This window comes from Aquarana catesbeiana, linkage group LG08 (assembly GCF_042186555.1).
Source record: "Aquarana catesbeiana isolate 2022-GZ linkage group LG08, ASM4218655v1, whole genome shotgun sequence".
Lineage (NCBI taxonomy): Eukaryota > Metazoa > Chordata > Amphibia > Anura > Ranidae > Aquarana > Aquarana catesbeiana.
The window spans coordinates 92,848,673-92,873,019 of NC_133331.1; the positions used below are offsets into that span (position 1 = coordinate 92,848,673).

General features: G+C 40.5%; 1 protein-coding gene and 1 pseudogene across 2 annotated transcripts in view; both read right to left on the minus strand.

Moving 5' to 3' along the window:
• Positions 1 to 24,347, minus strand: part of SLF2 (SMC5-SMC6 complex localization factor 2) — a 106,112-nt gene that overhangs the window by 14,361 nt on the left and 67,404 nt on the right. For both annotated transcript variants that reach the window (XM_073596155.1, XM_073596154.1), the window contains exons 15-19: positions 23,000 to 23,087; positions 22,769 to 22,879; positions 17,117 to 17,194; positions 11,727 to 11,813; positions 10,802 to 10,870 (exon numbers count right to left, since the gene is read on the minus strand). In XM_073596155.1, coding sequence (XP_073452256.1) covers positions 10,802 to 10,870; positions 11,727 to 11,813; positions 17,117 to 17,194; positions 22,769 to 22,879; positions 23,000 to 23,087 — 433 coding nt within the window. The remainder of the gene's footprint in view (positions 1 to 10,801; positions 10,871 to 11,726; positions 11,814 to 17,116; positions 17,195 to 22,768; positions 22,880 to 22,999; positions 23,088 to 24,347) is intronic.
• LOC141107022 (5S ribosomal RNA) lies at positions 6,170 to 6,288 on the minus strand (annotated as a pseudogene).

The window sequence follows — 24,347 nt, forward strand, 5'->3', positions numbered from 1 at the left end:
GTGACTGCTTTCTTTCCGGTTTGCTTGTTGGTTTGCCAGTGCATCACGGAATATCTCATATATGCAATACCTCCAAAACAAAGCAAAGCTAAAGCTGTATAAAAGCCTCTTGCAGGTGCTGCAAGTGTGCTTTGTCATGGACTTCTAAGGATGCTTTAAAGCACCAAGAAAGTGATATGGAGTATAATTTTTGAAGCGAAGCAAAGTAAACACAACACGTAAACAGAACTGTAAGCTTACCATTTTATTTATTGACAGGTGCTTGGATTAGCATTCAGAGTGCTTTAAAAAATCGACTCCAATGCCACATTTTAAAGCAAGTATAAAACGAGCCTTTAGAGTGATGTCACAGGAGCAGGGAAAGCTACATTTGTTTTATTATTGCAAAGGCAAAAAAAAGCAAAAAAATACAAAGAATGAAACTGGATTTTTGAACTCCCCATAAAATCCTTTTCTTGGAATCTAGTAAAAGACAGGTATTCTTTCACCTACAGGATAAACTGTTGCCTACACAAGTAAACAAAAAACTGTAGTTGGGACCTGTGTCGCTTCATGGACTCCAAGAAAAGGATTTCATGCATAATACAAAAATTCTAATTTCTATTTTGTCCATTTTCACTTTTGGCACATCCTAAAGCAGTCCAGCAAAAGGGTAGACAACACAACAAATGCGAATAGGCTCAAGAAAACAACAGAGAACTTTGGACTTCCTGCAGCTCCAAGAACCACCTTAAGCAGCCATCGGATGAGGTTGCAACATCCACCTGGCAGAACTTCAAGAATGTGTGAATTGAAGACAAGGTGGCAGTCTTGCAAATCTGGAAAACCGCTGCTCAATCCTGAAAAGACCAAGAAGCACAAACTAGTAGAGTGCACCTCGACAGGAAATGGTGGAAACTTTATCCTTGAGAACATAAGATTTGATAAAGGTAAGCCTGAGGAACCTAGAGATGGTGGAACAAAAGCTGGTACACTGTTAGGGGTCCATATGGGATTAAGGAAGCTGTCTTTCTTAAAAAAAAGTAACAGAGGTAGCCCAGACAATGGAGGGAAAATACCATTTAGTGAACTGGAGCTGCACATAGGGACAAAATAACAACATCCTAGCTTAGCTAAAAGACAAAAAACGACATTAAGCAAGAAGGAAATCCTGAGCCTCTAAACCATTTTGTCCCTATGTAAAACCAAAAAAGGACTCCTTGGACAATAGACACGCTAATTCAGACACAGGCTTTGCAGATCTGATGGCTACACGGAATATTATCTTGTGAATGAGAGTAGAGAGAGAAATGTCTCTGATGGGGGTTCAAATCTTCATTTTTGGGGAACAGAGGAAACCAGATTAAGATTCACGAGTCACAGAGGTCACATGGGACATTCCCTGTATAAAAGGTCTCAAAGAGTAAGAGGCCAATAGTCTCTGAAACAACATATAAAGGGCCGAAAACGGTCTCTCAATACAGCAGAGAACCAAACGCTGGTCCAGAGCTGCAAGGAGGAGAGGATCTGAGGCTAAGGCAATTTAAGACTCCATGTACTCACGTAACCTAGACAGCTAGTAGCAGGAGAAGATTGGATGGCCAGAAGTGACCCAAATAACTGCAGGTGGGCAGCAGGAACAGATTGAAGAGTAAAGTTTCACATGCTTCTCTGCAAGCAGGAGTAGCAGTAAGGAGATGCTTTCTCTACTCTTACTTACATTTCTCTACTCTGTATTAGTGATAAACAGAGTGAGTACCACACTTCACACAGTGGATGATGCAAACGTTCAGATCTTCAGTGTTAACTCCTTCAAGGCAAAACTGAGGGAGGAGCAAAATTAGGCATTTTAAAAAGGTACCCAGCAATCTATGTAATTGGCAGAGCACCTGGCACTCGGCCCAACTGCCTTACTTACAAAATTATAGGACACGCGCTGAGGCAATGCAGCAGCTCTGGACCTAGAATGCGCTTCACACCTAACTTTTACCAGAACGGTGTCTGCAAAGCTCCCCAAAGGTAATTTTCATGATATCACCGCAACTTCTGGTTTAACAAAGCAAACTGTTCCAAACACACTCCCAGGTGGGGCCCAGGGTGCTTTCAGTCTGCAAAGAAATACCTCGAACAGCGAGGCGTAGTGGAAAGGAATTTGCAGTTGTTGGAGTACTGAAAGGCTGTACAAATAAGGTCCTCAACAGGGACTCTGTAGTAACTGTGACCAGTGGCCTGGCCTATTCAAAGGCCCTGGGAAGGTCAGAGATGGACTCTGTAGGGGATGAAGTTAGAGCATGCTTAGAGCTTCTGAGGTAGGTTTTTCAGCAGAAAGTAAAAAATGTTTTTTTTCTAAATTGTCATTCTTTTTGTTTATAGCGCAAAAAATAAAAAAAATAAAAAACGCAGAGGTGATCAAATACCACCAAAAGAAAGCTTTATTTGTGGGGGGGAGGGGGGGGGATGACAAAATTTGGGTAGTGTCGCAAGACTGCGTAATTGTCAGTTAAATTAACGCAGTGTCATATCGTAAAAAATGCTGTGGTCACAAGGGGGGTAAATCTTACAGAGGTCAAGTGGTTAAAATGGACTGATGTGAGCCTCTTCAGTGTTAGCTTCTTCTAAGGATGTACCAAGTTTTTGTTTTTTGTATCTTGATGCCTTGACTTCTGTTTTAATATGTATATTATTCCAAGGGAATCTACCACAAAGTAAAAATAGGATTTTTAAAACAGCTTACCTGTAAAATCCTTTTCTTTGAAGTACATCAGGGCACACAGAGCCATAGTAGTTACTATGTGGGTTATAGGCCACTTTCAGGTGATGGACACTGGCACGCCCCAAGACAAAGTGCACTCCCTATATAACCCCTCCCACTACTGGGAGTACCTCAGTTTTGTAGCAAAGCAATACACGTGTATACCAAGAAGGGAGGGACCTCTGTGTCCCCCGATGTACTTCAAAGAAAAGGATTTTACAGGTAAGCGGTTTTAAAAATCATATTTTCTTTTCATACATCAGGGGACACAGAGCCATAGTCGTTACTATGTGGGATGTCCCATAGCAATGCCAACTGAAGGGAGGGAGACACAACAAAAGTAGGGCACCAAGAGACTAGAGGACTTCTACTGCAGCCTGCAGCACACTGCGCCCAAAGGCGATATCCTTGTGACCTTTTACATCTACTTGATAGAATCTGGTAAATGTATGGATTGAAGACCAAGTTGTGGCCTTGCAGATCTGAGCCAGGGAGGCTTGGTGATGCACTGCCCAAGAAGCACTAACAGCCCTGGTGGAGTGCGCTTTAATATGAAAAGTAGGAATTTTCCTCTTTAATCCATAAGCTTGAACAATCACTTGACAAATCCATTTAGAAATAGTAGATTTCCACGCCGCCTGTCCTCTTTTAGGACCGTCTGGCAACACAAACAAAACATCTGTTTTACGAATCTGAGCAGTCACTTTTAAATAGACCTTGACCGCTCTCACCACATCAAGAGAATATAGTGACTTTTCTTCCACAGAACGAGGTTCTGGAAAAAATGAAGGCAGAACAATATCCTGGTTTAAATGAAAACCTGACACTACCTTCGGTAGAAAATTAGGATAAGGCCGCAATACAACCTTATCCTTATGAATAATAGGATAAGGCCGCAATACAACCTTATCCTTATGAATAATCAAATATGGCTCTTTACAGGAAAGAGCAGCCAACTCTGATACTCTCCTTGCAGAAGATATGGCAACCAAAAAAAATTATTGCCCTCATCAAGAGGATCAAGGGAATATCTTGAATCGGTTCAAAAGGCTGTTTAAATTTAAGTCGCAAGGGTTTAGGGGTGACTTAACTGGGGGATTAATCCGCGTTACCCCCTGGTTATGAACCAGAGAGTGTGAAGCAAGTGGTCATTGAAAAAACACTGATAAGGCTGACATCCTGGCCCTTGATAGTGCTCAAGGCCAGCTTCATTACTGATCCTATCTGTAGGAACTCAAGGATCCTACCTATGATATATTTCCTGGGGTGCCAACCCCTGGATTCACACCAGGAGACATATGCCTTCATGACTCTATAATATATGATTCTGGAGGCCGGCTTCCTAGCATTAACCAAGGTAGAAACTACTGAAGCTGACAGCCCATGGTCCTTTAGAATGTGGGTCTCAATGGCCAAACCGTTAAATTTAGCATTTGTAAGGTAGGATAGAACACCGGACCTTGCAAGTGAAGGTCTGGCCACAGGGACAGAGTCCAAGGGTCCCCTACCGCCATCCTTATGATCTTGGCAAACCAAGATCTCCTGGGCCACGCTGAGGCCACCAGAATCACCTCCTTTCCCGCTTGCTTGATCCTGCGTAGGAGACGCGAAAGCAGCAGAACAGGAGGGAACGCATAGATCAGTGAAAACTGATCCCATGGAAAGACCAAGGCATCTGTTCCGTATGCCACTGGATCCCTTGTCCTTGACACAAAGTTTTCAATCTTGTTGTTGAACCTGGACGCAAACAGATCCACGTCCGGGACTTCCCATGTTTGGCATATTGACAGAAAGATGTCGGGGTGAAGGGACCATTCTCCCGGGAACAATTGTTGGCGACTCAAGTAGTCCACCTGCCAATTCCCCATCCCTGGAATGAAAACTGCTGATAGGCAAGGGATGTTTTCTGCCCAAGACAGAATATGATTCGCCTCTCTCTGGGCCGCACAAATTCTTGTGCCCCCTTGGTGATTGATATAAGCCACAGCTGTGGCATTGTCGGATTGGATCCTGACAGGATAATTCCGTAGTCTGCGCGTCCAGGCCTTTAGGCAAGGTCAACTCCGATTTGGACCACTTCCCTTGGACAGACGCTTCTTCCAGGACTGCTCCCCAGCCCAAAAGGCTGGCATCTGTTACTACTTTCCAGGTAACCGGTAGAAAGATTTTTGGATATTAACCACCGATAGAGGCTCTGACGCACCTTCGCGGATAAACGCATCGGGAAGTCCAGAGTTTGGACCTTCTTGTTCCAAGTTGATAGGATACTGTTTTGCAGCAGTCTTGAATGAACGGCCTCGAAAGAAGCCACCATTTTTCCCAATAAACTCATGCAAAGATGAATAGAAGGATTCTTCTTTGTTTTGACCAACCGAATCAGTTCCTTTAAGGAACCGATTCGTTCCTGGGGCAAAAATACCCTTTTCTGGACTGTATCTATGATCAGCCCTAAGTACTGCAATCTCCTTGATGGTTTTAAGAAGGATCTTTCTAGGTTGAGGTTCCAACCTGAAGTATTCCAGGTAGCTGACTGCGGTGACCAGACTTTGGTTTAAATGGGTTACCGATTGATCTATCAAGGAGTAGATCATTTAAGTATGCTAGTATTCCTATACTTTGAGCCCTTAACCTGGCTAAAGGAGGAGCCAGGATCTTTATAAAACATGAGGTGCAGTAGCTAGCCCGAAAAGGTAGAGTTACAAACAGGAAATGAAGATTTTCTATCTCGAATCATAGAAAATTCTGGTGAACGGGGAAGAGTTTAGATCTTTGAGATCCAGAATGTCCTTTTGGATTTAACCAAACCCCAACCTTTGCTCTTACATGGGGACCACCATGACCACTTTTGCCAAAAAAAAAAAAAATGGTCCAATGCTTGAAAGACTTTTTTCTCTGGATCCTTAGGAACACTTTGATCTGAGAAAAAACGAGGAGATGGGAACTCTTGGAACTCCAGCTTGTACCTTGGAGCTATTGAGGAAGTTCCCTATTTGTCCTTCTGTCAGATCCTTAAGAACTGCAGAAAAATTCCCCCTATTGAGCGAGCAGGGCACCTCCTCATAAAGGAGACTTCAGTATCTTGTAGGTGTCCTCCCTCAAGACCTCTTTTGTACCTGGGGTTAAATTCTAAGTATTACCTTTTGAACCTGACGGCGGAAGCCATCGTGACTGCCTGGAGGCTGATGCCACTGGCACAAAAGAAGGAGCTTTAAAAATGAAAATATATTGACTCCTTTACTTAAATGGCAAAAGGGGGTATTTCCCACTAGAATTTCTTTGGATTCATTAACCAAACAAACATTCTCAAATAGCTGTTTCACTGCAAAAGGAAGACTAGCCAGGAGCTTCTGCATGGTGAAAAGAAGTTTATCCTCCGCTGACGTGCATTCCCGCACTCATGCATTTAGCTGTTTGTGTTAGCAACAATGTGCACAGAACCGTGTATAGCACCTGGTATTCCCAGGCGGTCTCCCATACAGGTACTAACCAGGCCTGACCATGCTTAGCCTCTGAGATCAGACAAGATCGGGCACTTTCAGGGTGATGTGGCCATAGGCATCTCAGCAGTTTGGCTAGTTTATAAAGCAAGCACCTGCATGGAGGACCTTGTGGAGGTTCTACAATAGAAACTCACAAAGCAATTATTGCAAACATAAAGCTGTCAGATCCTGGGCCTGCTGAGCAGGATACCTGAACACCTGTTAAAACTGGCCTCACAATGATTAAGCAATTACTGTCAGCGCAGGCTGCTCAATTTGCCAGAGAAAAAAGTGTTTGCTTTTTTTTAACAGGAATCCCAACATTTTATCCGTTGGATGCCTAAGCATTGTCTGCCAAACAAAAGCTCTTATTTACAGAGGATATAGCAGTGTTAATTGCAGGATACTCTACTTAGTGAATTTCCTCCACCATAGGATAAAAACTTTTTTAGGAGGAAAAATAATGTTTATCTGGGAGATCCTCTCAGATACAAAAAAAGCTTTTCCAACAATAATGGACAGGAAAAGGCATGCACAGTTTGAGGAGGCTTTAGCGAACCCAAACACTCAGTTAAGGGAGCATAAATGTGGAGTGGACCATACAGCAAGAAATTGCACCATCAATCTTAAGATTGAAACCAGCTGATTCTCCCACATTTATCACCTCAGAAGAGGAGTCATCAGCCTCACCTCGGTGCCCTAAGGGGATTCGTCTTTTCCCGCCCCTAGTTCCTCAGTTTGAGGGTCCAGGACAATGGAAGAGAACCTGTGCGATTAAAGTTGCTACACTTTTTTTTTTTTTTTTTTAAACCCATCATGCCTGAGGGAAAAAAGATCTTTTGGTAAAATACACAGGGGCTGCAGTGTTGAAAACAGTTGCAAACGATGCTCATTCTAACCAACCACTCCCTCTCAGGGGAGGATGCCATTTGTAGAGATGAGTAGGCTTTCCAGAGCTTTGAGGGGGACCCTTTTAGCTCTATTTTGGGGGTGTTTTAACCCCCCTTCTGACCTTAGCCCGATGCACAAAGCAGAGGTACTATCAGAAGAAATCGCTTCCACTGCTTGAGCAATAGTCCAGCCGCTGCTATTAATGCTCAGCCTCATGCAAATAGTAAATGTGTTAAGCAGGAAATGCCTGTGTCGCCAAAACCTCTTTCATGCTCCCTTTGCTCTCATGTCTCTGTGACAATTTTGCAGCCAGCACAAATGGAGTTTTTTTTTAAAAAAAACAAACACTCCCGTGTTGGAGGACGCCGATGCCGTGCTAAGCCTCACCCCCACCTCGCATCATGTCCCCCCTTCCTTTCTCTTTCAAAAAGTTTTCCCGCGCAAGCACGGGCCTCCGATCTGACGGGGTCGGCTTGTAAGTGAGTGAGGGATGGCGTGGAGGAGACCTGGAAGCCGCCCCGTGTAGGGCGGTGAAAGAAAGTGGCATTGCCGATAGTTTTCAGTTCTCCCTTATACTCAGCCTCATGAAGAGGGGAAGAGTTCAGCCCAGGTGGGGGTGTCTGGAGGAAGCAAAAACCTGCCAAACGGAAGTAAATGGGGGGGAGATCAGTGAACATTGTTTCCTTGGTTTTATCTAGCTGGAATGAATACAGAAGTGATGTATTATGTAAATTTCTGGTTCAACTGTTATCCAAGCTGTGGCAGAGAAAGAAACCAATGGTGTACAATATGGGCTCCATTAGCTTCAGTGGAAGGCAGGCAAGACATCAGGAGTTTAAAAACCACTAATTTCTCATTAAATTGAACCTGTCCTAGCAAAATGCTATTACATGGGGCCTTTGGTTTCCCATTTATTAAAAATAAAAGTGAAAAAGGAGTAAAATATTAAAGTCACAATCAAATACTTGAACCCCAACTTTACCCCCACCACAACATTTGTGAGCCTGTCCTGCCCCCAGGTACACACACATATAGTACTGTGAACAAGTATTTGCACCCTTCCTGATTTTTTTTTTTTGCATATTTCTCACACTTAAATTATTCAGATCATTAAACAAAGTTTATTATTACACAAAGATAACCCGAGTAAATCCAAGATGCAGTTTTTAAATTATTTCATTTATTAAGGGAAAAAAGCTGTGCAAACCTGCCTGACCCTATGTGAAAAAGTAATTGCCCCCTCCCATGCCGATTCATGACTGAACTGTGATTAACCACAATTTTTTGGAAAGCGGAGTTAAATTTCACTTGCCACACCCAGGCCTAATTACTGCCAGACCCGTTGAATCAAGAAATCACATAAATAGATAAATAGAAGCTGTCTGACAAAGTGAAGCACGCTAACAGATCACAAAAAGCCACACATGCCACAATCTAAAAAAATTCAAGAACAAATTAGAAACAAAGTAGTGTACATGTATCGGTCTAGGAAGGGTTTCAAAGCCCTTTCTAAGGCTTTGGAACTCCAGTGAACCACGGTGACAGCCATTATCGACAAATGGAGAACAGCGGTGAACCTTCCTAGGAATGATCGGCCTACAAAAATTATTCCAGAGCATGACGACGACTCATCCAGGAGGTCATAAAAGAACCCAGAACAACATCTAAAAGAACTGCAGGCCTCACTTGCCTCAGGTAAGATCAGTGTTCATGATTCAACAATGAGAAAGACTGGGCAAAAATGGCATCCATGGGAGAGTTCCAAGGCCAAAGCCACTGCTGGCCAAAGACAACACAAAGGCTCGTCTCACATTTACCAAAAAACATCTTGATTATCCCCAAGACTTTTAAGCGAATATTCTGTGGACTGATTAGACAAAAATTTAAACTTTTTGGAAGGTGTGCGTCCCGTTACATCTAGCATAAAACGAATACAGCATTTCATAACAAGAACATCATACCAACAGTCAGACATGGTGGTGGTAGCGTGATGGTCTGGGGCTTCTTTGCATTTTCAGGACCTGGATGACTTACCATAATTGATGGAACCATGAATTCTTAGCTTTACCAGAAAATCCTAAAGGAGAATGTCCGGCCATCCGTTCGTGACCTCAAGCTCAAGTGCACTTGGGTTATGCAGCAGGACAAAGATTCTAAACACAACGGCAAGTCCACCTCCAAATGGTGGAAACAAGGCAAAATCTAGGTTTTGGAGTGGCCTAGTCAAAGCCCGGACTTAAATCCAATTGAGATGCTGTATCATGACCTTACACAGACCGTTCCTGCTGGAAAACCCTCCAATGTAGCTGAATTAAAACAATTCTGCAAAGAAGAGTGGGCCAAAATTGCTCCACAGCAATGTGAAACACTTATTGCCATTTATCGCAAATGCTTGATTGCAGTTGTTGCCGCCAAGGGTGGCACAAACAGTTATTAGGTTTAAGGGGCAATTACTTTTTCACATAAAGCCAGGCAGGCTTGGAAAGCTTTTTTGCCTTAATAAATGAAACCATCATTTAAAAACAGCATTTTGTATTTACTCGGGTTATCTTTGTGTAATAAAATTTGTTTGATCTGAGTCATTTAAGTGTGACAAATATGCAAAAGAAATCAGAAAGGGGGCAAATACTATTTTACAGCATCGTATGTACATTAAACACATGCCCTTGGGGGTGCCATGCTGAAATGAGAGCAATATCTCAAGGGCCATTCACACTTAACCCTAAACTGACTTTAAAAGCATCTCTTATGGAAAATTTCAAATACCAAAATTAGTCATTTCATGGGCGAGCAAAATTTTAAGACTTGACATGTTTGGTATGTATTTTTCTTTAAAAAAAAAATTGTTTTGTGTGGTATCTATTTAATTGGTGCAACATCATCTTTTATATTTTACCTAAATTTGGGTAATATATACTTTTTTACTTAAAATTTAGGCCTAATAAACCGTTGTGCTAATATTGTTTGACATAAAAGTTTAGAACCATCACCATTTTATTCTCCAGGGTTTTTGTCAGAAAATATATATTGTTTGGGGGGGGGGGGGGGGTTAAAACAAATTTTCAAGCCAAAAAATCTTTTACACATATGTGAGAAAAAAAAAAAAAAAAAAAAAAAAAAAAAAAGACTGGCAGCAAAAAAAAAAAAAAAAAAAGTTACATTTAGGACGAGCCCTATAAATTGAGACCTTCTATCAGGGGCTTCTAAGTCAATTGTTTTTCTGTGCCAAGTACCTTCTAAGCCTGGGTTCACAATATTGTGAACACAGACATCGCATGTGATTCGCACCACATTGAGGTGCCGATCACATGCGATGTCTGTGTTAGTTGTATAGCTGAACTCGCATTGGATTCACATGAAAAAGGTGCAGGAACCTTTTTTTCCCCCACACTGGGATAGGATCGCATGGATGTTCACACTCATGCGATCCGATTCCTGTCTGTATTCACAGTTAGCACTGCAGTCTGCGAACCGATCTGGGGGTGTCATTAACTTTGTATTGACAGCCGCAGCAGTTCGCAGAGGGCAGTGTGAACTGCCTGCAAGGAAGCTGCGATGCGGGAACCGGCACTGGAATCGAGCTGGTTCCCGCATTACATATGTGTGAATCCAGACTTAAAGTCAATTCCACAACTAATTTCTCCAGGTAGAGAAGTTATCAAATCTGTAAAAAAAAAAAAAAATCTGACATGCACTGTACCTGACTTGGTCGAGAGTAAAGCAGTAGTTCTTGCCATCTGCCATGTATTCTGGCCACTAGATCTTTTACCTGAAAGAAAACGTAGCAAAATTTAATTAAACACTTTAGTTATACACCACCGTCAACCACTATCTGGTTGTGCACCAGCTATTGTTGCCACCTGAATCTCTGCACAGTAATAGCTCACCTGTGTGTATGGAGAGTATTTTCATGGTATGTATATCTATGACAGCTTGCCAGTGTGAAGACTTGGATTACTGCTGTACTCTGCCTTCTCTCCAAAGCCTTGGAGGAGGAATTTTCTATGCTTCTACCTACATTTTAAAGTGTAATTGGAAATTGTCTTTTCTAGCTTCTCATATCACTAACACCATCCTTGCACTCTGTGCTTGTTCTTCCATTTGTGTCAGCTTAGTTTTTTCCTGATTATGGAGTTGCGGTTGGTGTGCTGCGTGACCCTGGAGAGATTACAGTACTTGGCAATCAGCCATCATATTTTCCTGGTGACTATATAAAGAACTGCCTATGGACTTTTAAATTATTGTCATATTCCCTCACAAATATTTTTTGCCATTTTCCATATTGTGGTTCTAGGTGTTTTTGCACCATTTGTGCTACAGAGGCATTATTTTGCATTCACTCTAGTGTCTAACATTCACTATAGTCTAAGATAATATACATTATAAAACACTGTTCACTATAAAACTACAGTGAACAAAAAAAAAAAAAAAAAAAAAAAAGGTACACACATTTTATTACACTACGTATACCATTTCACTAGTACAACAAAAAAGTACCAACAATCATAAAAACAAAACAAAAAGACATTTTGGTAAGCACTAATGTGACTGTATGTTTAGATCAAGTAGCAGTGTTGTGTTCGTATCACAGCTATATGCCATGTCTGTTGGCAAATAGAAAGTACCTTTGTTCTGTAGAAAAACCTTGCATCTTCACGGATATCACTCTTTACGTGCTTCTCTAACTCTGAGCATAATTTCACAAGGTATTTCTGCAAACAATATATGCAAGTGATGAATATTTTAAAAACACTAGCTGGTAATGCAAAAACGACAAACCTACCATTTCGCATATACAGCGGGTAAAATAAGTATTGAACATGTCACCATTTTTCTAGGTAAATATATTTCTAAAAGTGCTATTGACATAAAATGTTTACCACATGTCAGTAACAACCCATGCAATCCATGCATACAAAGATACCAAAACAAATAAGTTCAGAAATGAAGTTATGTGTAATAAAATGGAATGAAACAGGGAAAAGGGTATTGAACACTCGAAGAAAGGGAGGTGTAAAAAGGCACAGAAAGCCAAGACACCAGATGGAATCTATCAGTAATTAGAAAGCAATTATGCCCCTTGTCAGTGCAAATTAATATCAGCTGGTTCAGTCTCAACTGATGGCCTATAAAAAGGTGTCTCATTACCAAGGTGTCACACAGGAATCTTCTCATGATGGGTAAAAACAAAGAGCTCTCTCAAGACCTTTGCAACCTTATTGTTGCAAAACATACTGATGACATTGGTTACAGAAGGATTTCTAAACTTCTGAATGTTCCAGTGAGCACTGTTGGGGCCATATTCCGGAAGTGGAAAGAACCTAATTTCACCATAACCAGGTGCTCCTCGCAAGATTTCTTGAAAGAGGAGTGAAAAGAATTATCAGAAGAGTTTTCCAAGAGCCAAGGACCACTTGTGGAGAGCTTCATAAAGACCTGGAATTAGCAGGTACAAATATTTCAAAGAAAATAATAAAAATGCACTTAACCGCCATGGCCTGTATGCATGCATGCTCCATTGCTGAAGAAAAAGCATGTTGAAGCTCGTTTTAAGTTTGCTGCACAACATTTAGACAAGCCTGTGAAATACTGGGAGAATATAGTTCGATGAGATGAAACCAAAATTGAACTCTTTGGATGCCAGAATACATATCATATCATATTTGGAGGTCAAATAGCACTGCACATCACTCCAAAAACACCCCCATACCAACTATGAAGTTTGGAGGTGGGAACGTCATGGTGTGGGGCTGTCTTTCAGCATATGGTACTGGCAAACTTCATGTCATTGAAGGAAGGATGAATGGAAAAATGTACCAAGACATACTTGATAAAAAATTTGCTGCCATCTACCAGTATGACGAAGATGAAACGAGGGTGGACATTTCAGCAAGACAATGATCCCAAACACAAATCCAAGGAAACTCTCAATTGGTTCCAAAGAAAGAAAATAAAGCTGCTAGAATGGCCCAGCCAATCACTTGACTTGAATTCAATAGAAAATCTATGGAAAGAACTAAAGATTGGAGTTCATAGAAGAGGCCAATGGAAGTTTTAAGATTTGAAGACTTTATGTGGAAGAATGGACCAAAATCACATCTGAGCAATGCATGCGTCTAGTTTCTCCATACAGGAGGCGTCTTGAAGCTGTCATTAGCAACAAAGGATTTAGTACAAAATATTAAATGAATTTCAATTAGCGTGTTCAATACTTTTTACCGTGTCATTCCATTCACTTCATTTATGTTGTGCAGCAAACTTTAAACAAGCTTCAACATGCTTTTTCTTCAGCAATGGAGTTTTGCGTGGCGAGTGTGCATAGAGGCCATGGTGGTTGAGTGCATTACTTATTGTTTTTGAAAAAATTGTACCTGCTAATTCCAGGTCTTTCTGAAGCTCTCCACAAGTGGTCCATGGCTGTTGGACAACTCTTTTGATAATTATTTTCACTCCTCTGTCAGAAATCTTGGGAGGAGCACCTGGTCGTGCCAGTATATGGTGAAATTATGTTCTTTCCACTTACGGAATATGTCCCCAACAGTGATCACTGGAACATTCAGAAGTTTAGAAATCCTGTAACTCATGCCATCAGTATGTTTTGCAACAATAAGGTTGCAAAGGTCTCGAGAGAGCGCTTTGCTTTTACCCATCACAAGAGGTTTCTTGTGTGATACCTTGGTAATGAAACACCTTTTTATACGCCATAAGTTGAGACTGAACCAGCTGATATTAATTTGCACCGACAAGGGGCAGGATTGCTTTCTAAATATTGATAGATTTCAGCTGGTGTCTTGGCTTTCCATGCCTTTTTACACCTCCCTTGCTTCAGGTGTTCAATACTTTTTCCCTGTGTCATTCCATTTTATTACACAGAACTTCATTTCTGAACTTAAATTGTTTTTCAGTTGCTTTGCAAGTATGGATTGCATGGGTTGTTACCGACATGGGGTGAAAATTTCATGTCAATAGCACCTTTAGAAATATATTTACCCAGAAAAATGGTGACATGTTCAATACCTACTTTACCCGATGTATGTTGCCTTGAGAGAAATTATTTTATAAATGCTGTTGCTATAAATGCATCCTGAAATATATCAGTGGACCTGGCTATAAGTCAAAGCTAAGTTTAACACAAACCTTTACTGGAAAATCAATGGTGGCTGCCATTATCAATCTTTCTGAAGATGCTAGTTGTCTGAGTTCCCCGCCATCAGAATACACTTATCAGCACTGCAGACTTTAGCCTGTAGCAATGATCAAGAGAAAATTTTCCAGCAGGGCGGTTGTACAGATGTTATTTGGTGGATGGAATTCTGTTCAACCACAGTGCCCATACATGGATTGGTCCCTGATGAACTGGCCTAATTACCAGGCATCTATGAGCAACTTAAGATTGGCAGTCTTAATGAGACCTTTATCCGGTTTTTCTTTCTTTCTATCTCTCAACACAATGCTTTCCTCTCTTCTACTCTTTCCTTTGGGTGGCTGATGCCTCGCCTCCCCTCCCATGATTAATACAGGGCCAGAGTGTTTAGTTAAACCAAATGGAAACTAGATTTTCTCAAAGCCTAAATGGGTTGTTCTGAATTTATAACCTTTAAGGAGACATTCACATAGGTGCTAAGGCCCACAGCATGCATGAGTTGCTGCATGCACACAGCCTATGCAGAGCAAAGAAGAGGCAGCAGCTGTACAGACACACTCGTACATCTGAGATTGACAGAAATGCAGGGATGGCTGCACAGCCCCCAATGCACATTTTGTTCAGGGCCATGCACCTGTCCCTGCACGCCAGTCACAAGTGGATGTGTGCTTGAGTCTTGAGTACACAGGCTGCCTGTATGCAGCACCATGATGATCTAGGTGCATATATACACACACACACATATACACACACATCTAGCATGCTGCGTGCCTCGACACCTGTGTGAATGAGCCCTAAAAAGGACATAGTTTACTAATATTGCAAAAGAAAATGTATAAAAATGCTTTTGTATAAAAAATACTTTAATAAAAAAAAATAAAAATATATATATTACTTACTACAGTTAAAGAAACCTTGTCCCCAGATCCCATCCTCCTTTAAAGAAAATTGTACATTTAGCTTGCAGAATTGATTGTGTTTGAAAGTCTTCCCTTGTGGTCAATATAAAGCAGACTGCTATCACACTGGATCTGATGGTAGTTGTCACTACATAAAATACACGAGTAATCCTTAGGTACAGTATTTCAGTCCTAGGTGGTTTCAATACCAGTGTATAAGTATGGTCTTTTAGGCCCCTTTGACATTTGTGCAACTTCTCCTGCGGCTTGGGACTGCAAAGTCGCATGACAAGTCATACCCCATGATTCACAATGAGTACCATTCATATCTGTGAGACTTCAAGTCCCATGACTTCAAAGTAGTCCTTGTATTATTACTTTGGTCTGACTTTGATGCGCGTTTAGGTCCATTGACCAAAAGTTTACACAAGCATTCCCTGAAATCATGGTAAAATCGCACAACTTTCAAGTCGCAGCAGTGTAAGGCCCCTTTCACACTACCACGATTTGAAAGTCGCGTGATTTTTCCGCGATTTCAGGGGATGCCAGTGTAAACTTGAGATCTATGGACCTCAACTTGCATCAAAGTCAGACCAAAGTAGTACAGGGACTACTTAGAAGTCGCACAGATATGAATGGCACTCATTAGAAATCATGGAGTACAATTTGTCATGCGACTTTGCAGTCCCAAGTCACAGGACAAGTCGTACAAGCGTGAACGGGGCCTCGGGCTGAATTCACACAGTGCAGTGACGGGCATTTTACTGCATCTTAAAATGAGCCCCTGCAAGAAAAACCAGAAAATAACTGCGTTCTGTGTGAATTGGCCCTTACTGCTCCTCCCAGCAACATACTCCTGCTGTCAGCCAGAGTATAAATCCCAGTACACACCGGCCAAAAATAGGCTGGTTCAGCAGGAACCGGTCAACTTTTGGCCCATGTATAACGACCGGCTTCTGTTGAACAGGCATGCTGGAAAACCAGCATTCACTAAGTATTCGCAGCCAATGGCTGCAAGCACTGAACAGTGTATTCTGGTGAGAAACAATATCTCGGTGGGAGAGATCCCTGCATCAACATCGCTTGTATTGATGCAGGGATCTGTCTGGTTATTTTTGTCCAACCCACTGCTTGAACAAAATAAACTGTTTGTGTGTACCCATTCTAAGACAACAGGATGCTTGAGGTAGGCCATACGTTATGCAACCACGGTTTGAAGGAAAGAATATTGCTTTATTCCCCCCATCAAAAGTCAGCGTTGATGGGGAATTCCCAGCCATCAGAATACAATGAATGAAAAAAAACCTGGCAGGCTGGTTGTATTCAAGTCGATCAAAAGATCAAGTTCAGTACAACCAGCCTGACCATAGATGGATCAAAATTTGTCTGTTTCATGCTGAACTGGGCAAAATTCGATAGGTCTAAGACTGGCTTTACGGGCAGCCACACAGCAGTAACATAGGAGCAGGAGGGGGAGAGCAAAAGCAGCAAATAGATCCCTCTCTGTGCCAGCCCTGACACTCCCAGAAGTCTCAGATCCAGAAGACAGATACACCACTGTGATTATTAAGGTCAAATCATTCTAAAGAAAGAAAAAAAAAATGTGGAAACATGAGATATTACATGATGAACATATTATGATCTAATACTGCAACCATTTAAAATAGAATTTAAGATCTGATGGCAGGGTCTCCTAAAGACTGGCATCTCCAACCACCAAATACCTTGGTTTGGTTACTGCGGATTATAGCTTTCTTGCTTGTCGCTTTTGCGTTTTCTTTTACTAAAACCATATCTAAAACATTGGTACTTTTTTAATCATAAAATGTATACAATAGTTCATTGCACATGCCTCAAAACCCAATAAATAAATTGAACCATAAGACTGGCATCTATTTCCTGCTTGGATAGTTCTTTACAGTAACTATTGTTAAAGAAAATAGTGTACTTTTGCAGAGAAGAATGCACTTACTCTCTGAAAGGAAAGAGGTTCATCTGAGCTGCTTGCATCATTGACCAAATGTAAAAGACTGAAAGTCAAATAATATGCCTGAAAGAAACAAAACGTGAAAAAACATAAAATAAGATTTGTATGCTTACTATGAAATCTTTTTCTTAAAGTCCATTGAGGGACAAAGGATTGTAGAATAATCCATGACATATGGGTTATACTATAAAAATAATAATGGGATAAACTCGTGCTTAGACCACCCAGCGCAGCAGTCCAAACTGCTGGACCTAAAAAAAAATCTTAATAAAACAGGTAAGCTTATCTCTATAAATAGTTTTATATGCATAAAAAACAATTCATATATGTGACTGTGCAAAAAAACTAATAAAAAAAAATATTTTTTTGATTGAATCACATTTTGGTCATTATATAGTTTTTTATTCATATAGGTGTCCTATAAAGATTTTTTGTGGCACTTTGAGTATTAGATGTGGGTTATACTGGCACCTAGAGGTGGTTTGAAAAAAAAAAAAAAAAAAAAAAAAAATGTTAAGCTAGTACCTGTAAAACCCCCATCTCCAACAGCCATGCCCCGGTTTAGTGAGCAAGCGGTACATAAAGCTAATACCAGAGGGGCAGGACCCAAAGATTTTTTGTACTCACCATAAAAAAATCTCTGCGTTAAATGAAGGACGCAGCCAGATCTTTAGATGGTGACCAATAGGTTATTATGCCACCTGCAGGAGTAGGATGCTAGGTTAAAAAAAAAAAAAAAAAAAAAAAAAAAAAAAAAAACACCCTAGTGACCCCTTCCGATGGCTACTAACCCACTCCATCTGCAACACACCGCTCCGTTAGTATTTTTAAGGTGTGTACAAAAAATAAATTAAAAAAATCGAATTTTCTCTTAAATCATTGTCTGCAAAACGTTGCAGGCGAAACTAGCATCTATAGAAGCAGCATCAACTCTGCAAAACTTAGTGAAAATGGACAGAAAACCATCTAGCCGCCTTGCAAACCTAAGAAGGCACAGTGATAAAAAGCCCAGGATATGCTCAAAGCCCTGGTCAAATGAGCAGGAACGGGAAATGACAAACCGGAACCACAGTCTGACAAGTCCACTTGGAAATGGTCATATGTCCCTTTCTAGGACCATCTGCAATTACAAACAAGGAATCCATCTTCCGTACAGAGGCAGCAGAATTCAGTAGACCTTAATGACCTCAACTACATCCAAATAATGACACCTCACTTTCTTAGGATAGGACGGATTAGGACACAGAATGCAAAACAATGTTCTCATTCAAACTAAATGCTTATGCAACTTTCAGCAGGAAAGACAACTTGGACTTGGTTTTGTCAACTTGTTTTGTCTGGACCGATGGCCTGGGAGCGTAGTAAAGACTGCCTTGATGAGGTACCGGATACTGGAGCAGTAGAACCTCTAAAGGGCCAGATGCTTGCCCCTTAAGTGGCAAGGGGGAACTCTTTCAGCCAGAGATCCTTTGAATACAATTGTCCAAGTCCTCACAGAACAGGCCAGCTCACCGAACAGAACAGTTCCCCGTGAAAGGGAAAACCCAACAATTTTTTTTTTTTTTTTTAACAGGGCAGTTCTGTGGACCAGCTTTTCGCCCACATAACCCTGCGGAACCCTGAATACATACCAGAATAAAACAAGACGTCTGTTAAATTGTGTTCTTCGGGGCATCTACCGCAAAACAGAAGGCTTGGGCAACTCAGTTAACCCTCACTAGTGTGCCTCCACATGTGCCAGGTTCCACTCACCAACCACTAAATGCATTCCTTTAAGCTTTGGAAAATACCAGTGGCTGCCACTGTACGTTGGACAGTAGATCCTGCCTGGGCAAAAGGAAATTTTAACAGTGCCTCTAATCTCGTCAGCCTAATATGGCTGGTTGCAGTCAAGGTTCTCAAGCTGTGCGGAGGAAAAACCTGCAAATTTAGGCCTAAAGGCTAAAATGAAGAACAAGTTATTAGAGACTGGGTCACAGCAGAGGTCATGCCACTGCACTGGATATAGAGAACACTCTGCAGCTGATACAATATATGTGGACTGGGAAATGTCACTGGAAGATTTCAGTGAGAAAGGTCAGAGACCAAAGAACCCTCAAATACTAATAAACTGTCTTGTGTTTAGGGCCTCTAAAACTGTGCTGAGGGAATACCTATACAGGAAAGCCTAAAGGCTACAGTAATGAGTAAGTGTTCAGAGATTGGTTTAAATTATGTCACAGACCTTTGAGACAAAATGCACTGTGACTAACAGGTATGACTAATTTCACAATGACTGGAAAGCGCCAATGGCAGACATGTAAAAGGAGGGGCACAGGGGAAGTAACCACACCGTTACTATTCTGGTGAGTTGTGTAAGGGCTTGCCCAAGTAGCTCTAAGGAAATAGCCATAAACGTAAGCCCGAAAGCTGTACTAGAAAATTAGTTTCTAGAGTCATGGCATATGCTTCACAATAGCTGTGGACATTGAAAAAACACAGTCTGCAGTTAATTGACCCAGTACAAAATGTCTGGACAGCACCACTGGCAGAGCTGAAAGTCCAGCTTATTCACTGAGTTTTTAGAGACTGAGTCACAGCCTAAACTGTGCCATTGCCCTCAACTCAGAGAGAGCTCTGTGGCTAACACAGTACCCAAAGTCCTAAGAAGCACCACTGGCAGAGCCCAGCAGGGTCCAGGCATGGCCTCTAAGGCAGTGCCGAGCGTTAGCAGACATGGATAGCAGTTATAAAGAGAACAGCCCAAACAGTGCATTTATGGTCTTGATTGAAGTTATCAAAACATAAAATATCTACAATAAAATAAACTACCTAAAGAAAATGAAAAATATGCAAAAAAAAAAAAAAAAAAAAAAAACCACTAGCAAAAAACTGAGGCATGATGGTTTAAAGTCGGGTTTTGGGGGGCTGACCTAATGTTTTTTGTCTTCCAGTGTCCAAACCTTCTTGTAGGTGGCAGTGTAACCCATGCCATAGGCTATCATTTGTCCTTCCATAGACAAAAAAGAAAAATGTAGTTTCAAGATTATAAGATGCTTGGGACTTGTAATGGTAATTTTCACACCTGAGGGACTCAACTCTTGTCCAGTCACCCGAATATAACAAGGCAAGTTAAACAATTCCTACTACTCTTAGTAAGTCTTATGCTGGCCACACACGGTTAGAAAATCGTTCCTCAAAAACAATCTGAAGTTTAAAAAAAATCTGTCGAACGTGCATGCGATAACACCATCATTGTATCAATAGATGTCACCCAATTATCAACATATTATCGATCGATGACAACAGTACATTTTTTCTCGATCGATTATACGATCAGCGGAAATTATGTAACGAATATTTGACCGTTGAGAATCCTCCCACTGTAACACGTCATATCGTTGCAGTGCACGACCCACCCATCGTTGGAGGTGTCGTTACATTCTGTTGTCATAGTCGTGGATTGTGGTCCAGCTATGGGTGCTCAGAGGCAGAGGAAGATGGCAATTGTTATGCTGGCAATAATGGCACTGGATAAGGACGCATCAAGAAAGATCTGCTTGTTGAATTGACTTCCGGGGTTACATTTTAATACACGCATGCACTGTCTATTTTTTTTAACTAGTTTTGATTGATTACACTGCTAATCTTTCAAAAAACAATCGTTTTGGTGAAGAAAAAAACAACATTGCTGTTAGTTTTTTTCCATTAAAATTGCCATTTCGACATTCGAAATTAGCCCACTAACGTTTTGAAAGTCAAACGATCAAGCACTTTAAACGCTTTTTCCAAACGATTTTCTAGCTGTGTATGGCCAGCATTAGTTTAGTTGCCTTTGTACATTGAAGCATAGAGTTTTCAGTTTTTGGAAAATAAGCAAAATGAATAGGTTGTTTGGGAGACCTGGGCAGGATGAGAGTGATGAACAGTAAAAATTAAAAAAATATCTAGCTTTTGTCAGATATATTCATCCAGCATGTAGTGTTCACCAAATTATACCCACCAATTTAACCATTTCCCAAAAGAAAGCCCCAGTTAGAAATGTGTTGGAGTCCTTAACCACTTGATCCCCAGAAGATTTACCCCTCTTCGTGACCAGGCCATTTTTTTTTGCTATACAGCACTGTTACTTTAACTGACAATTGTGCAGTCATGCAATGCTGTACCCAAATACAATTTATGCCATTTTTTCCCAGAAATAAAGCTTTCTTTTGGTGGTATTTGATCAACACTGCCTTTATTATTTTTTGCACTATAAAACAAAAAAAGTGACAATTTTGAAGAAAAAAAAAAAAATTATTATAATATATATATATATATATATATATATATATATATATATATATATATATATTTTTTTTACATTCAGTTGTAAAACATAGCCAATATTTTTTTTGTTTACAAAATGGAATTTCTTCATAATTTTAGGCAAACATGTATTCTGCTACATGTTTTTGGTAAAAAAAAAAAAAAAAAAAAAAGCATTGATTGGTTTACGTGACCGTTATAGCGTCTACAAACTATGGTATACATTTATGGAATTTTTTTTACCTGTATTTATTTTTTTAATACTAGTAATGGCAGCGATCAGCAACTTATAGCAGGACTGAGATATTGCGGCAGACAATCGTACACTAACACTTGACGGTAACAAGTGAAACGAACACATGGTCAGTGCTAAAAATATGCACGGTCACTGTACGAATGACACTGGCTGGGGAGGGGTTAAACATCTAGGGCGATCAATGGGTTACTTGTGTGCCCAGCCAGTGCTATTGTATACTATGTTAGGTGCTTTTACTAAGGGAAAAGATGGATTTGTTCCCTGCTTTGCAGGAACACAAAATCCATCCCTTCCCCTTGAAAGAACGAAGATCTGCCTTGTTTACATCTCAGGTCTGTGCGTTTTACTGACGATCGGCGGGTGCCAGTGGACATCCAGTGCCCGGCACCCGCAGTTTGGCTTCTGCTGTGAGTAATTACACCAAAACAGGAAGTGACAGGAAATCCCTAAAAAATTAAGGAAATTCCTTGGGGGCCCCCAGGTCACCAGAATTAGTGTCCCCATTGGAAGATTTCCCCTCTATTACTTTTCTGGGGATAACCCAAAATTTGGGATTTTCTTTACTACAACTTGCTATAACAGTAAACAGGACAGATAGATTGGGTGAATGTCCTTAACGGGGACGCAGACAACAATAAAAACTGACAGGGATTGCAATCCATCTCCCCTCTATCCAAAACGAAATATAAGGTTTTGCCTTTTCCTGTTAAAAAAAAAATAAAATAAAAAGTTTTGCCTTAAGTTATACTTTAGTAAAAAACTTATAACATTCTGCTTACCAAAATGTGCAATATATGCTACATTCAAGGCAGGTGATACCGTACAGTGTACAGTGTGTTGATGTCAGCTCTCAACCCTCAAATAGCTGTCATAGCTGATCACGTGCCGCATGGTAACTGCATATCTAACAGACTCAAGACAGTGGCGACTTCTGCAGCAAAAGGACTGTTTAGGTATGCTTTATACAGCACTCTGGCCGTAGACATGGCACAACTTCACTAATATCCAAATGACATGCGATTTCTATAAATAGGTCCCAGCTTTCCAACAGAAATTACAGCTTCTCCTACTATAGAAACATAACTATAAAATACCTCCTGATCCAAGTCCAGGAATGTCTTTGCTTCATTTTCTGGAAGTGACTGCATTTTCTTCACCAGAGACGATGGCTTCATTTGGGACAAATACGTACACAACAGCAGCATCTGATAAGCAAACATGAACCACTGAGTACATCTCAACATGCCACAAGGAATCCCTACCAAAAACCATAAAACTATAAAAGATATATATATATATATAAAAAAAAAACAGCATGTACAAACCCGAGACACATAATCCAGAGGTATATCTGTACAGTGTCCATTCTGGATATTCGATATAAAAATAAGGCTGACGTGTCTTCTTAGTTCTCTGATGTGAAGAAAAAAAATGGATAAGATACACAACATCTCTTTTAAAGTATCTGATTATTAAATGATCAGTTGCTCAGCTTACAGCTGTTGCATTTACTGGTCAGGTCAAAGGCAACATACTATATTAATTTGTATTTTTTTTTACATGTTATAGTGTTTCAAAACAAGCAAAACACAATGCACATTTGTGTGGTCATGGTAAGTATACAGGCCCAGGTTTTTATTAACAAATTATCTGTTTTTCTTTCCAACACTTCCAACAACAATTTGTTATCATATCAAGAAAACTCTGATACGCAAACATTTTTCTTCTTGTTACCTGCACTTCCACTAGGATGAGTATTTTATACAGTACATGATAGCAGAACTAAAACACTCTCAATCGACAATAACTATTTTTTATTAGTAAATCGATAGGAAGGTAGATTATATTTTTTCTCATTTAACTTTTTTTTTTTTTTTTTTTTTACATTTTTTCAATTGCTTCCTGGTTTCTGGCCTCAGCCAAACTGACATCATACATCCCAGAAGTCTTCAAGGGCAGGAGGAGTTCTCAGCTAAGCATGCCCTCTACCTGCATACCCACGCTAAGGGCAGATGGATTCCAGGAAGTTAATTCACTTTAATGACTGTCCCAATAGCAGCTTATACTTACTTTCACTTCTTTTGCATATCTTTTGCACTTTGGAGTTTACAGAAAACTGGAGACTAGCTCCCCATTTGAATGTAATAATTCTTGATAAACAATTTAGGGCAGATGCATGAATCATCTGCCCTTACTTAATATGGCTGTAATAGGAACAAAACAAAAGGAGGGACCAATGACACATCCAATTTAGCACAGGTCAAAACGAGTTAATAATTGGCTTGTCTATTGCCCACTCGAATAAAGACCTGTTTACATCATCAGCCCTGATTAGAAACAACAATAGGTTCAACACTCAGGGGGTGGTTGTCCTCTGAACTGAAGGGTTAAACATGAAAAAAATGGAAAGAATCCAGCAGCAGTTCATCAACGAGGACAGACCGATGTATGCTAAATATCTTTATTGATTATCCCAATAGAAAAGTAAATATACATAAATATAACAACTACACCCACCTCCAACACATGATTAAAAATAAGACAGACTTCTTAATGGGACACGGGTGGCCACCAACCCGATACAAACACCTCACACTCGTCATACACACAGACAGACATCTTGGACCCGGGTCTAACACAGAGGCATGAATAGTCAGTCAAAATTAAACCGGT